Source organism: Sabethes cyaneus, chromosome 2 (assembly GCF_943734655.1).
Source record: "Sabethes cyaneus chromosome 2, idSabCyanKW18_F2, whole genome shotgun sequence".
Classification (NCBI taxonomy): domain Eukaryota; kingdom Metazoa; phylum Arthropoda; class Insecta; order Diptera; family Culicidae; genus Sabethes; species Sabethes cyaneus.
In genome coordinates this window covers 227592753-227605414 of record NC_071354.1, presented here as the reverse complement: position 1 = coordinate 227605414, position 12662 = coordinate 227592753, and the positions used below count along the sequence as shown (strand labels likewise).

At 44.2% G+C, this 12662-nt stretch overlaps 2 protein-coding genes across 7 annotated transcripts in view; one reads left to right on the top strand and one right to left on the bottom strand.

Annotated features, from left to right (window-relative positions):
• The window catches only part of LOC128738030 (rap guanine nucleotide exchange factor 4), a 268496-nt gene that overhangs the window by 61117 nt on the left and 194717 nt on the right, over positions 1–12662 (top strand). For 2 of the 6 annotated variants that reach the window (XM_053832839.1, XM_053832838.1), the window contains exon 1: positions 10443–12080. The exons of 3 other annotated variants lie outside the window; for them this stretch is intronic. The gene's annotated coding sequence lies outside the window, so the exon portion shown is untranslated. Of the gene's footprint in view, positions 1–10441; positions 12081–12662 lie in introns of those variants that run through there. One more of the 6 variants, XM_053832841.1, reaches the window with a different exon arrangement.
• LOC128736711 (uncharacterized) lies at positions 5450–5977 on the bottom strand. The gene has a single exon (XM_053831199.1). The coding sequence runs from the start codon at positions 5975–5977 to the stop codon at positions 5450–5452; it is 528 nt and encodes a 175-aa protein (XP_053687174.1).

Genomic DNA, 12662 nt, shown 5'->3' with positions numbered 1-12662 from the left:
TTTCGGATAGCGAGTTTCTGTGGTTAGGCTTCTTGAAAACGCGTAGAGTGAGCACCTTTGGTTGCATGCGTCCGCCTTTTTGTTCCCTTAGTTGTTGAACTGACCCGCCCTGAGGCGGAGTTTCTGGCCGGGCAAGCCTTCACTTGGCAAGTGGCCCTCTAACGAGGTGGCGCTTAAGTCACTTGCCTAGAGATTCTGGGGAACGGATCGCGGACTGAGTTGGTCGTACTTCTGGAGGCTTCATTTTGGCGCCCAACGTGGGGCCACGTTTTTTTTGGGAAACTAAAATTATTTCGGATACGTAGTTAGTAGAATAGGTTCACACAAAAAATTTCTTTAGTTTAATATTATTAGAGAATTATTATTTGTTTTTTTTTTATATTGCTTATTTGTATATATTGCTTGGTGTATTGTGTTTGTCGTGCTACTGTAAATATATATTTATTATCATTATTTTTTTAAATTTAAATGGATACTGTCGCCATGTCGAACAGATTTCCGCATGCCGACCACCTCACGAATGAGGAGGTTGATTACGAGTTGTTAATCCGGGGCAAGACGGGGGAATTGACCAGTGAGCCAGAGGCTAAATATCGCCTTCTACGCAATCTGTTCCATGAAGATATTCTTGAGAAGAGAGACTACCCATCTCCGTATACGGTGGAGCAGGAATTCGACTATATTGCGGGTAAGGTTGACGATTTAAGCAGAAGGTTGGAGCGTGGCAGTGATGAAAGAGTTATATCCCGGCTGAAGCATTACGCTACGCGAATTGCTCGATGCCAAGCCTCGGATACGAATTCAGAGAAGATGAAACGGGAATTGAACGAATTTGTCCGAGAGATGTTGAGCAGATCTAATGGCAAGAAAACTTCCGACGAGAGACAGGGTCGGACAAGGGCGATGGACGCACGACGAAACTTCTCGGACGACTTAGGTAATGGTGATGATGGTGCCGTAGGTGGACAGGTAGAAGATGGTTTGCAGCCGGCGAACAGCGATTCAGCAAGACGAGATAGTTCGCAAGGTGCAGTTCCGAAGCAGCCTAAGGTAAACCGGGATCATACTGCGACACCAGAACGGCCAGAAGATCATCAGGCATTATTGAAGCGAATAGAGTGTCTAGAAAGGGAGTTAGCGAAGGCACGGATTGAAGGATCACGCCAAGGACCGGCAAGTCGGAATGAACTTCCGCGAGTAAATCGAACGGTCTCGGACAACTATTTACCAGAGTCTAGGAACGCAGGAAAGATGTCACGGGAAAGGCATTCGGCCAATTTTCCTCTATCACGGGCGGAGGAACCAGATCGAAGCAGATGGACTCGTGGTAGGTTTGATCGCTTCCAGCGCGCAGATTTCTCGCACGATGAACGTTTCGCCTCTCCCGACCGGTTCAATAGAAACCGTCATACCACGCAACCCGCTGGTAGGAATCGCGACCGTCGCGCTGCATTTGAACAGGAGGACTGGGAGTCTAGTGATAATGACAGCCACGAGGAAGACCACGAAGTGTTCTACCGTCGAGGTAGACACCATGGTCGAAACCAGCGGCGGATCAGTGACGAGGAGATTCGGGACGCAGACCGTCGGATGGAAAAGTGGCATCTGACGTACAGCGGAGATAGTCGACAACGCTCGTTAGAGGATTTCCTGCACAAAGTCTGCCGCCTAGCCCACATGGACCGTATTGCGAAAGACGTGCTCCTGCAACGAATCCATACGATCCTTAGAGGGGAAGCCTATGGCTGGTATCTGTGCTATTCCGACGAGTTCCTCACTTGGGAGGACTTTGAGGAAAGGTTACGGTACATGTACGGTAACCCCAACAAGGATCAAGGGACTAGGCAACGTATTTACGATCGCAAACAGCACCGAAACGAGACTTTCCTTTCATTCAAGATGGAAATAGAGCGGCTAAACAAACTGTTGACTACACCATTAGACCAGCACCGTTTGTTCGAGGTGATATGGGACAACATGCGTCCACATTACCAAGCGAAGCGGTTCGAACTTTGCGAAAGCTAGAGTTCTACGCGTACCGCATTGATGCACATGATCCCGTGTTCCGGCAACCAAGAGAAGGACCGTCGCGACCACCGAACCGAATCCACCAGATTGAGGTGGAGAGGGAAAATGCCGACTCTTACGAGTCTTACTCGAAGCCAGAAGAAGTGAATTTTGTTGGTCGTAAAGAGAGTCAGCAGAAGAAATCGACCGACGTGCCGAAAACTCACGCAAACTCCTCACGACAGCCGCTGGAACGCGTAGCCGAGCGTTCAGGTCCATTATGTTGGAACTGTCGTAAAAACGGACATGTGTGGAGGCAGTGCATGGAAGAGAAGCGAATTTTCTGCTATATATGCGGAAATCCTGGAGCCGTATCGACGAATTGTGATAGTCATCCGCGAACCGGAACGGTCGGAATGAATAGAGGATCGGGAAACTAAGGCGGGAATGCGAGAGAGGGAGCGATAGCATTCCTGGTGATAAAAATGTTCCCCATGAGTATGAAGATCCCTTTCAGAAGGTGTGCGAGGTTCGTGTCCAAACGGGAAGCTGCCCACACATCACCGTACAGATTTTCGACGAGGAGTTCGATGCGCTATTAGATTCCGGAGCGAGTGTCAGTGTAACTAATATACCTGACATTGCTGAACGGAACGGGTTAGCACTCCAGGTCAGCCCGCTGAAAATTGTGACCGCCGATAAGACTATCCACGAGAGTCTGGGATATGTATCATTGCCCGTGCGTTTTAGAGGATTAACCAAAGTCCTTCCGACGCTACCTTCGATTACCCGGATCTCGCTAATGCTAATAAAAAAATTAAATTTGAACCTTTAGTTCAAATTTGACAGGTCAGTGGAAATTTTCACCTCTGGACGAATAATCCTGCTCTGAAACATAGTTATTTTTGACAGTTCGATAGTAATACAGCCTAAATTCGATAATTGAGTCACGACTGCACTCCAGCTATCGAATTGTGATTCGCTAATTGAGCCAACTGACAGTTGATAGAAAATTCTAAACTCGAAAATTCGATAGAATTTTGACATTCAACTGCTTTTTAGTTGGAGCATGGCCCAACTAGCGAACACCTAACAAACCGCCCAATTAACGAACCCTTAATTAGCGAATCATTGCTGTAATTCTAGACAATGAGTTATTTACAGGTGAGGAAGAGTGTTTCGATTTGTGCAACAGATTTTTATTGAGTTGACAGTCAAATAAACATTAGCATCACTGCGGGTCCCTCCTGACTTGTCTTGTCCATCATTTTCAAAAGAATTTAATCTAAATATAATGCTTGACTATGGAAATTACGTAAAGAATTGCTAGCAACTAACTGATGCAAAGCAGCTAATGAAACGTTCAAAACTATTCTCGGATGAGAGAGTCGCTGATTTTCCTCGCTTTGAGAATTCTACGTCACGTCACATGCACAAATGCAAGACAACAGTTTCGAACAAATTCTTGCAGTACCTTTATGGGTACAATTTGGCAAAAGGAAAGGATGACCGCTCAATTTTCGATAACGTTTCGCCTTCAGGACATCAATTTGGACTGAATTCAATCTTAAATGTTGAAGGCGGTTGAAGAAAAGGGGTGGTTTTATACTTTAAAAAAATTTTTACCTTCAGGACTTCACATTGGACTAGGTTTGATGTTTAAACGATATCATCGGTTAAAGAAGAGGGGTGGTTTTGCACTATGAGGTACTTCCCAAGCACAGATATAAAATCGGTATAGGCCTAAGCGCCGTAAAGAATCTTAGACTTTTTGGGACGATGAGTTTCTGTCACTTTTTCTGCAAAAAAACACGTCCAAACCATGATGACGTCTTTTCTTCGACCAATCAGGATGCGAGGATTTCTAGTTGGACAATGCTTCATTATTTTTAGTTTGTCAATAGTGTACACTTACGAAATAATAGCGTTCATCATATGAGCCAATTCTTAGAAGATGTTCCGATTGATTGGTAAAAATATTGAAAATCCGGAAACCGCTAGCGTTCAAAACCTGACCACTTTTCGAGAAAAGTGCCTACCAGGCCAAACCTTACCGTAAGACATAGTCCTACGTTAAAAATACTGGCAGAAAGAAGAGTAAAAGAGCTAACACATACACACTCTCATTTCTCCCTGAGCTCGTTTGTTATTGTGCATACGGACCTCGAAAAAAATCCAAAATTTTAGTTGCCACCCGTTAGGAGCATCTGAACACCAAAAATTCATCCAGTTCCAACCCGAGTTGAATAAACAAATTCGCTATAAGGTTTTCCAAGGTGACGTCACGAATGAACGCGATTCACCCATTTGACATCCACTCGTGGTTTGTTTACCATTTGTTAGTCGAATTTTGCAAACGTGACATGCATAAATCGGAATTAAACGACTTAAAAGCGTATTGTCCAGCGATGTCGCCCTCCAAACTACTTGGAATGGCAGTTTTTGTGCTTTTCTACCTTCCCGTTAAAGCCTTAAGCAATATTCACTAAGTCCATGTAAACAAACCACCGGTAGACGTCAAAGAAGCGAGGTTATGTTCGTCTCTATTACAGAAACATATCTTCATCCTCACCTTATCCGCTCTCATTGAGTAAAACGACTATCAATCTGTCAAAATATGAAATGGTGCGCATTCTGAACTGATTTTAACCACTCAAGGAGAAATAACTGTCGAATTGCCAAATTTTAACTAAAAAGTTGAAAATTACAGCCTCAATAGGTTACTGAACTAGCACTTATTTCTAAGCTGACCAAGTAGTAGTATTTTATCGATTTGGTATTAAGTATTTTACCAAGAACAAAGTATTTTACCAAGTAATTTGGCATTACTTGGTAGTATAAAACAAATTTATTGCGTATTTATGACAAATCTTTTTGAAACTTTCTGTAGATGTTTACGTGTTTACGATGTAAACAACACGACATTTCAAACCCCTACTGACAGCAGTTTGATTGCCGAATTATCGAATCCACATTCGATGAATTTGTCGAATTAGCGAGGTGGTACTGTATTTTGGATCGCTGAATACCGCGGACAACAACACTATTTATTTATTTATTTATTTATTTACTGCATCTTCAGTGAATACTGTACAGACTGAAACATATATCTAAATTAATTGTCTTACACTACTTTTAAAACGATGTCTACTAACATGAAAATTAAACACATCTAAATTATTCAGCAGACTAAAATACTTCTCCAGCGGATGGTTTACACCAAACACTGTTCTATATCTAACAGTTAGGAATAACAAACGTTGGTGAGAGCGACGCGCTGGAACGAAAAAGTTTGCCAGTCGTAGAAGGTCTGGGCGGTCAATCCGGTTCGTTGGTCAATATATCAAAGGCAAACATTCTCTGCAGGTATACGCGTCGCTGGTGCAAAGGATCCCGTCTTATCAGTAGGCATCGCTGTTCGTAAGGCGGCAATCTCTGTGGTTCATTCCAGGGCAGTCGTCGAAGCGCAAAACGAACGAAACAGCTGTTGAACCCTTTCGATGCGAGCGATCTGGCTTGCATGATAAGGTGTCCAGACTTGTACAGCGTATTCAAGGATGCTCTTCACAAGTGAGCAGTACAGTGTCTTCAGGGCGTACACGTCGTGGAATTCACGGGCATTACGACGGATAAACCCGAGCACGGCGAATGTTTTGGAGGTTGTCGCAGTGATGTGCTCGTTAAAACAAAGCTTGCTGTTCATTGTTACTCCCAAGTCGTTTATCGACGTAACACGATCCAGGCTGAGACCGTTTACTTCGTAGTTATAGTTCAGATGGGTTTGCGCTTTCGTAAAACTTATTATTTTGCACTTCGTCCCGTTCATTTCCATGCCATTTAAGACACACCAACTGGCTACAGTGTCAAAATCTTGCTGCAAAGCAGCGCAGTCGATCAGCGAGCTAATGGTCCGGTATATTTTCATGTCCTCAGCGTACATGAGATGCTGAGAGTTAAATCGGTAGCTCATATCGTTACGAATAAAATGAAAATTAAGGGCCCAAGATGACTACCTTGCGGCACACCAGATGGAGTTGAAAAACTGCCTGACTCGACCGATCCTAGTTTCACGATAGCAGATCTGTCCGATAGGTATGATTGCACCCATGAGATGAGCCAGTGAGGAAAACCTAGCTTTTCCAACTTTTTCAGTGTTAATTCGTGGGGCACCTTATCGAATGCTTTAGCAAAATCCACGTAAATGCTGTCCACTTGACAGCGCTTCTCTAAGCTAGAGTTGAGAGTGCTGGTATATGCCATAAGATTCGTGTATAAAGTTATTAGAATTGTATAAAGTTATTAGAATTAATTTAATAATCGCCAACATCCCATCAGTAGTATTATTAGTATTATTTGTAAATTTAGATATTAGTTCATTTTTCATATCGTTACTTTTTCAAGTAAATTTTCAATAAAAATCTGTGGTCGGCGGTACCGCGCGCCGACTCACAAAATCAAATCAAATTTGCATACGTGCTGCTATCAGAATGATATCCCAGACGCTCGCTTACATTGCCTAATTTGCCTATCATCGCTAACTCGATCGAGGAGGTTGACCTGTCGATAAAGGCTGATGACCCGCCCGCAGTCGGGAGAGTGTTTCACTTTGCTCTCTAACCTTGGGGGGTTGGTCGGGTTGGCAAGATGCAAGCCGTGCGCTAGAAGAAGATCACTTTAACCGAAAATGCAACTTCGTACTTTCGAACACAGCGATAAAGAATTTCGTTAGGCAGGTTTCGATCAAGGACGGTTATCTGAGGATCACCTTGTCCTGATCTTTCACTTTGATCTGACCTGTGGAAGAGGCAGGAGTTGTCCGTAAAGTTAACTCGCGACGTGATTTGAAAGCAAAGGTAGTGAAACGCATGAAGATATCTTTTTTCTAGCCAGATAAGCAGTTTTTCCCTTTCCCATAGATAGGCAGTGATAGAACGTTCCTCTGTAAAAAGTGCTACCCGTGTGCGACCGCAGTTCGTGCCTGCAAGTGTGCTGCGAGAGGTAGGGCACCTATTTTTGCCAAAAGGCGGTGTGCGTAAAATTGCGTGTGGTTTTCTTTTAAATTTCGGATGATAGATTCGCCACGGAACACATCATCGGCACCCTGCAACATTGTCATCGACTGCTCCTGGCCCCACCGTCAGCTCCAAGTTTTCCCGGCCCGCTACAACGCCGGACGAGGGCAGCGTCGTCACTTTGCGCCCTGAACGGGATAGGCTGGCCGAACAGCAATCGGCAGCACCCAACAACTAGCATCGAGTGAGACTACTAGCGTCGAGTAGAAAGCAGCCAAGTTCGCATGCCGTGCGTCGTCCGCAGCAGGAGAGTCATTTTCGGGATCCGCGTGGCGCGGATCAGATAGATCGCGTATTGCCCAGGATAGTGATGGCGGCCCAGCCATTTTGTTAGAAACCTCATGGACCACTAAGCAGCAACGGTAAACCTCATGTAAACCCCGGGTATTGAGTGAGTACTTTTATATTTCTATTGTCCATGCGCATGTGACTTGAATAGGGTCGAGACCCTAACCAAACCAACAGCAGCCGGTTGATAGCAACCCACCACCCCGCACAGTGAACGTACGTTCTGTTTTTTTCTTGCACACACCGCTAGCGAGTAGGGAATGAATGGGAAAGATTAGAAGATAGAAATGATTAGGCCTAGGCAAGTGGAAAAAGTAAATCGATCGAGCAAATGATATGTGGAAACACAAAATGCCAATAGTGTATCAACTGATATTGTTAACGCCGAGAATATACTGCCGTAGTACGATAGAAACGAGCATTTAAGTTCATGCGACGAACATCCATGCAGTCGGGTTGAAAGGGATTTTCTTCATGTGTTCGGTTTTTCGTTTCCTTTTAGTTTTTGCGTATATTCTACTGGGGCGGCTGACTCCGAAATCAGCCAAGGACTCTCTCCAATCATTTTGCGGTCACTTCTAGGTGGAAAACTGGACTCGGCCAGTGATGAGAATTCTCCGTTCATTTGTCTGTCTCTGCGAATTCGAACGCTGCTGTTCTTAAGTGCCAGGTCTGTATCGTAGGTAAAGTTTTGTGACGTAGCCATACGGAGTATAGCGTCACGTGTTTAAGTCTGCCAACCCGCTTCCCTTCCCGAACTCGGGATAAAGTGAACCTCTCCCTGCGAGGGTCTCAGGCTGGGCAACCGTTAGTCTCGGTGGGTGGTCTCTCCTTCGGAGAGTGGCGCTTAAGCCACTCGCTTATTAATCGGGTAGCGAAAAGGCGGACCTGTTACATGGTAGAGTGATTTTTCACTAAGCCGTGTTGGTATTCACTTATTATGGGTTTAGCAGCAGAATACAATTTCTCGTGGATCAGAAGTTCGAGCGTTTTTGCCAGACAACCGAGTATCGAATTCGGTCGGTAATTTTTAACGTCGTGGGCATTTCCGGCTCTTAAAATAGGCGTAACAGTAGATAGCTTCCATGCTTCCGGAAAGACATTCTCCGATAGCGACAGGTAAAAAATGCGGCAGACTGGTGGTCCAAGCACATCAGCGCAACGACGATCCAGGACCTTTGGACAGGTCAAGTGACTTCAGCGAGTTGGTAACGAGTTGGTTGGTGTATATCGTGCAATGACAGAGAATTCAACAACTCCGGGGAAACAGGCGGAGAGTGAACGCTGTAGACTGATTTAAAAAAAAGCGGCGAAAAGTTCAACGGAACCTTCGGCTTCCTTACTCGTATTACCATCGAAAGACATTTCCAGCGGTATCGAGAAAAAGCGCCAGAAAGAAATAGGATCTGACTTAACCTCATCTTCAATACGAAAGATATACTCACGGAAAGTAGATGATATGCATTCTTCGTAATCTGCCTCGAGCCTTCGAAGGGTAATCCTATTTTCCACGGTGCGATTGCGTAGAAAACGGCGGCGTGCCTTGCGAAGGACATTACGACGGTTTCGAAGTGCGGCGTTCCACCACGGATGATTGTGAGAACGTTGACTGCAGGTCCTGCGAAAAGGCGTGTATCTGCTAACAATTTTGAACACCGCTTCATAGAAAATGTTAACTGCTCTATTAGTATCTGCACCGTAAACAAGTTCATCCCAGTTCAATAAGCCTAGTTCAGCGATAACGGCTTCATAGTTACAGCGGTTGAAGTCAAGATCTCGATCTGTCGATATTCTATGTAGATTCTGCGATGGACATTGTACAGTTATGCGAAGAACGAACGGCTTATGGTGACGGTCGGAAGATAAAATCGAGAACGGCGCTTCGATCAATTCGACTTCGCTGCTGTTACTTACAAAAGGCAAGTCTAGAATCCGATCGTTCGTGTTACGTACGTTGCATATTTGTTGTAATCCACTAGCAATCATATACAAGCTCGTGCTCAGAGGAGGCATTTAACGCTATAAAAGAATCCACATCGAGATCGTAAGACCATGTCAAGCGAGGTAGATTGTAGTCACTGACTACTAGCACGGAATCGTTGCAGGTTGCTTTACTCACGATTTGCTGCACACAGTTGGAATGCGCGATGTATCAATTGGGTTCACTATTGGGTCGCAGGTAGATTCCACACACGTAGACAGATTTGGTCGGGATGGAAAGTTTGATAACGACTTGTTCAAGCGAGTCGCAATCATTTAGACGTACGGAGGTACATGAGAACGTATTCTTTACAGCGATGAACGTTCCTCCTCCTCGTTGCTTTGGTCACAACGGAAGATATTGTAGTTGGATGACAGTTCAGCATTTTTCACATCACTCTGAAGCCACGTTTCGGTAAGCACGATAACGTCATAGTCACAAGAAGCAGTCGTTAGGAAAAAGTCATTTGTTTTCGTACGCATCCCGCCTACGTTTTGATAGTAAACAGTCAACGGTGCGATCACACAGCTTGACGTTGACAAATCATCAGCCGATTGCGGTGTGGTAGGTCGAGACAAGGGATCAGGCACGAAGAGGCGAACGGTGGCGCAGCAAGCAGGTACAGAAGTCAAGAAGTACAGAATTGGGTCAGAGGTAGTCAGTACTACTGGGACGGCCTCTGAAAGTTGGATGGCGCTTTCGGCGTTGCGTTTACAGTGGTTGGTTCGACGGTCGACGTCATTGGTTTCCAAAAAACTGCTTCTTATTACCTGTAGCTTCGAAATCACGAAAACGTATTCCACGGGCCAATTACCACTTGCAAGTGCGACAGGTTTGAGTTCAGACGGCATTCCGATTTTATATGAAACAAAGATTTAAGCAGAGATCCAGCATATTAAAATTGAATGCATATTAAAACTTGGTCCATTTAAGGGTGGAACTAATCACACGGCATCGACGAGGATGACTAGTAGCTCCAACGTGTGACTTTCGCCGGAAATTGACCTGCCACAAAAGACGATCATTAAGACTGTCGCAGTGGCCTTTTAACCCAATGCCCTTCTGGCATACAAAAAAAAAAAAAAAAAAAAAAAGGGTGGAACTAAAACACTCATGTATTTTGGATTTGAGATTTGGACATTCAAAAATTCTCTGGGTTAAAATTTTAGACGTTGGGTTAGCTCTGGGTATTTTAAAAGTTTTAACCGTTTCTGTCCCACATTACCAATCATAGCGTTTTTGTTAACCTGGTTTGGTTCCAACCCGACCACTGAATAAACAAACATTTTCGGGAGAATAAACAAACGTTTTCAGGTTATTAGTGTATTGCTCATGCCGGGCCGGGGTTGTAACGTAAAAATACCCAGAGCGAACCCGTTGTTTAAAAAGTTCAACACAGAGCGAAACTAAGTACAACATGTGTGAAAAAACAAACGTTTTGACAGCCGTTCGATTAGAACTAGAGCGAACCTAGTTTAGACCTAAGGAAAAACAAAAACGCTATTATAAACCATAAATGTTTATTCTACAGAAAAAAAGCAAAGCCATGGGTATAAACATCCTGTTAAAAACTTGACCCTTTTTTATCGACAGACTTCGCAGCCAGTTATTAGAGTACAGGACAATTACGGGGCTAGTGCAACGAACCTACTGACTCACCTCCCAGTCGAGATTCGAACATACGACGACCGGCTTGTTAGGCCAGCATCGTACCCCGAAGCTAACTGGGCGGGTTAAATTATGCACGGATATTGATTAGAAGGAATTTCCAGGGATTCTGAGCAGGTGTTGAAAATTCTATAAACGAAATCCGAAAATATAATGGCAGTAATAAAAACACCTTAAATTTTGAATGTTAAAACTTAATCATACAAATAATATCCTTCTACCGACTCTTTGAATCGTTACTATCTACTGTGAAAATGTTCACGTGGATCGTTTGAAAACACATCCCTGTATTTTTTTCGTCCAGTGGTTGAATCTTATTCTAATTCCTACCTACCAACCTACCGTTTAGTGTTCCCTCGTTAAATCCACGTCAGAGAGCAAAACCATGCTGATAACAGTGTGGAAAAATGGGCAAAGTCAATGTTATTTGATCTCATGGGCCGGTGCGCACGAAGCCACGCTAACGAGACTAGGTGTAGGCCCATATCTAGGCGGTATGGCTACAATATTCGGTGCAGAGTAAGATAACGAACACGGTTGAAATGTTTTAGTCAAATTCATGAGGCACGTATTAAGAACAGTCCATTGTCTAATACTAAATTAGAGTTCTTTAAAGTGATTTTTATACGAATTTAGCAAGATGAATTTCGCAGAAAATTTCTCGAAAAATTATTAATTAATTTTAGTGATTCCAAGTGTAGCAACATGAATCATCATTAAACGGTGAAAAAAAACCTTCCCAGCTGGACCATCCGCCGGCTGAATCAGTTACCGTCGCGATAGCGAGAGAATGCAAGCGTGGCAATGTCGTCGTCGCCGGTGTCGGTTCCGTTGAGTCGGGTTATATTTGGACCGCATTTTTTATGCTGTTTGCTTTGCTAACTACTAAAGTCATCCAATCGGGAATGAAACAAACACCGGAAAGCTAGTGGAATGATGAAAAGAAAACTTCAAAGGATTTGTCTAGCTGCTGCTGCTGCTTCTGCTGCCTGTTGGAGCTTACCAGGGCAGGACCTTGACAAACAAACAAATTAAAAATAAATATTCTCGACCAGCAGCAGCGAGTGAGTGATTGTCATCGAGAAGCTGCGGGATGCTGCTGCTGTTTTACCAAATTTAGCTACTGCCGAGAGTCAATTTTGGCGGTCAACCCGCTAGCATGACGACGACTACGACGATGAGCTTGGCTTGGCTTGTTTGTGGCGTAGGCGCTTGCGGGTTTGGAGGCTAATGTCACTGTCACCGTGGCACGCACAGTCACTGTCAGTGGTTGGTTGCGTAGCGACCGTCGCATTTCGCTTATCGGTCGCGGTGCGGTGCGGTCGGTGGTTTGTTTGTTGATTTGTGTTTGCTCGCTGTGGCCTTAGCCGGCGGGATTCAGCCAACCGCCAGCGTCTTGTTTGAGTGTTTGCGATAGAACGCTGGAATTGTGTTTGCCAGATTCGACTCGATCGAGTTTGTTTGAATATGTGAAGGATATTCGGTGGATATTGGATAGCAAAAAATGCAAACAAGCACAAAGAAATTGTGCTATTCTCGATGTTCTTCATGAGAAAAGATTATATTTGACGACTGTTTGGGATTAGTTTGGTTGGATAATAATGCAATTGGGAAGATGATGTGCAAACAGAAGTGCTATCTGAGCT

Bases quoted from the DNA above. Each gene is read 5' to 3' on its own strand.
- LOC128736711 (XM_053831199.1), bottom strand. From the start codon at position 5,977: ATGAGCTACCGATTTAACTCTCAGCATCTCATGTACGCTGAGGACATG.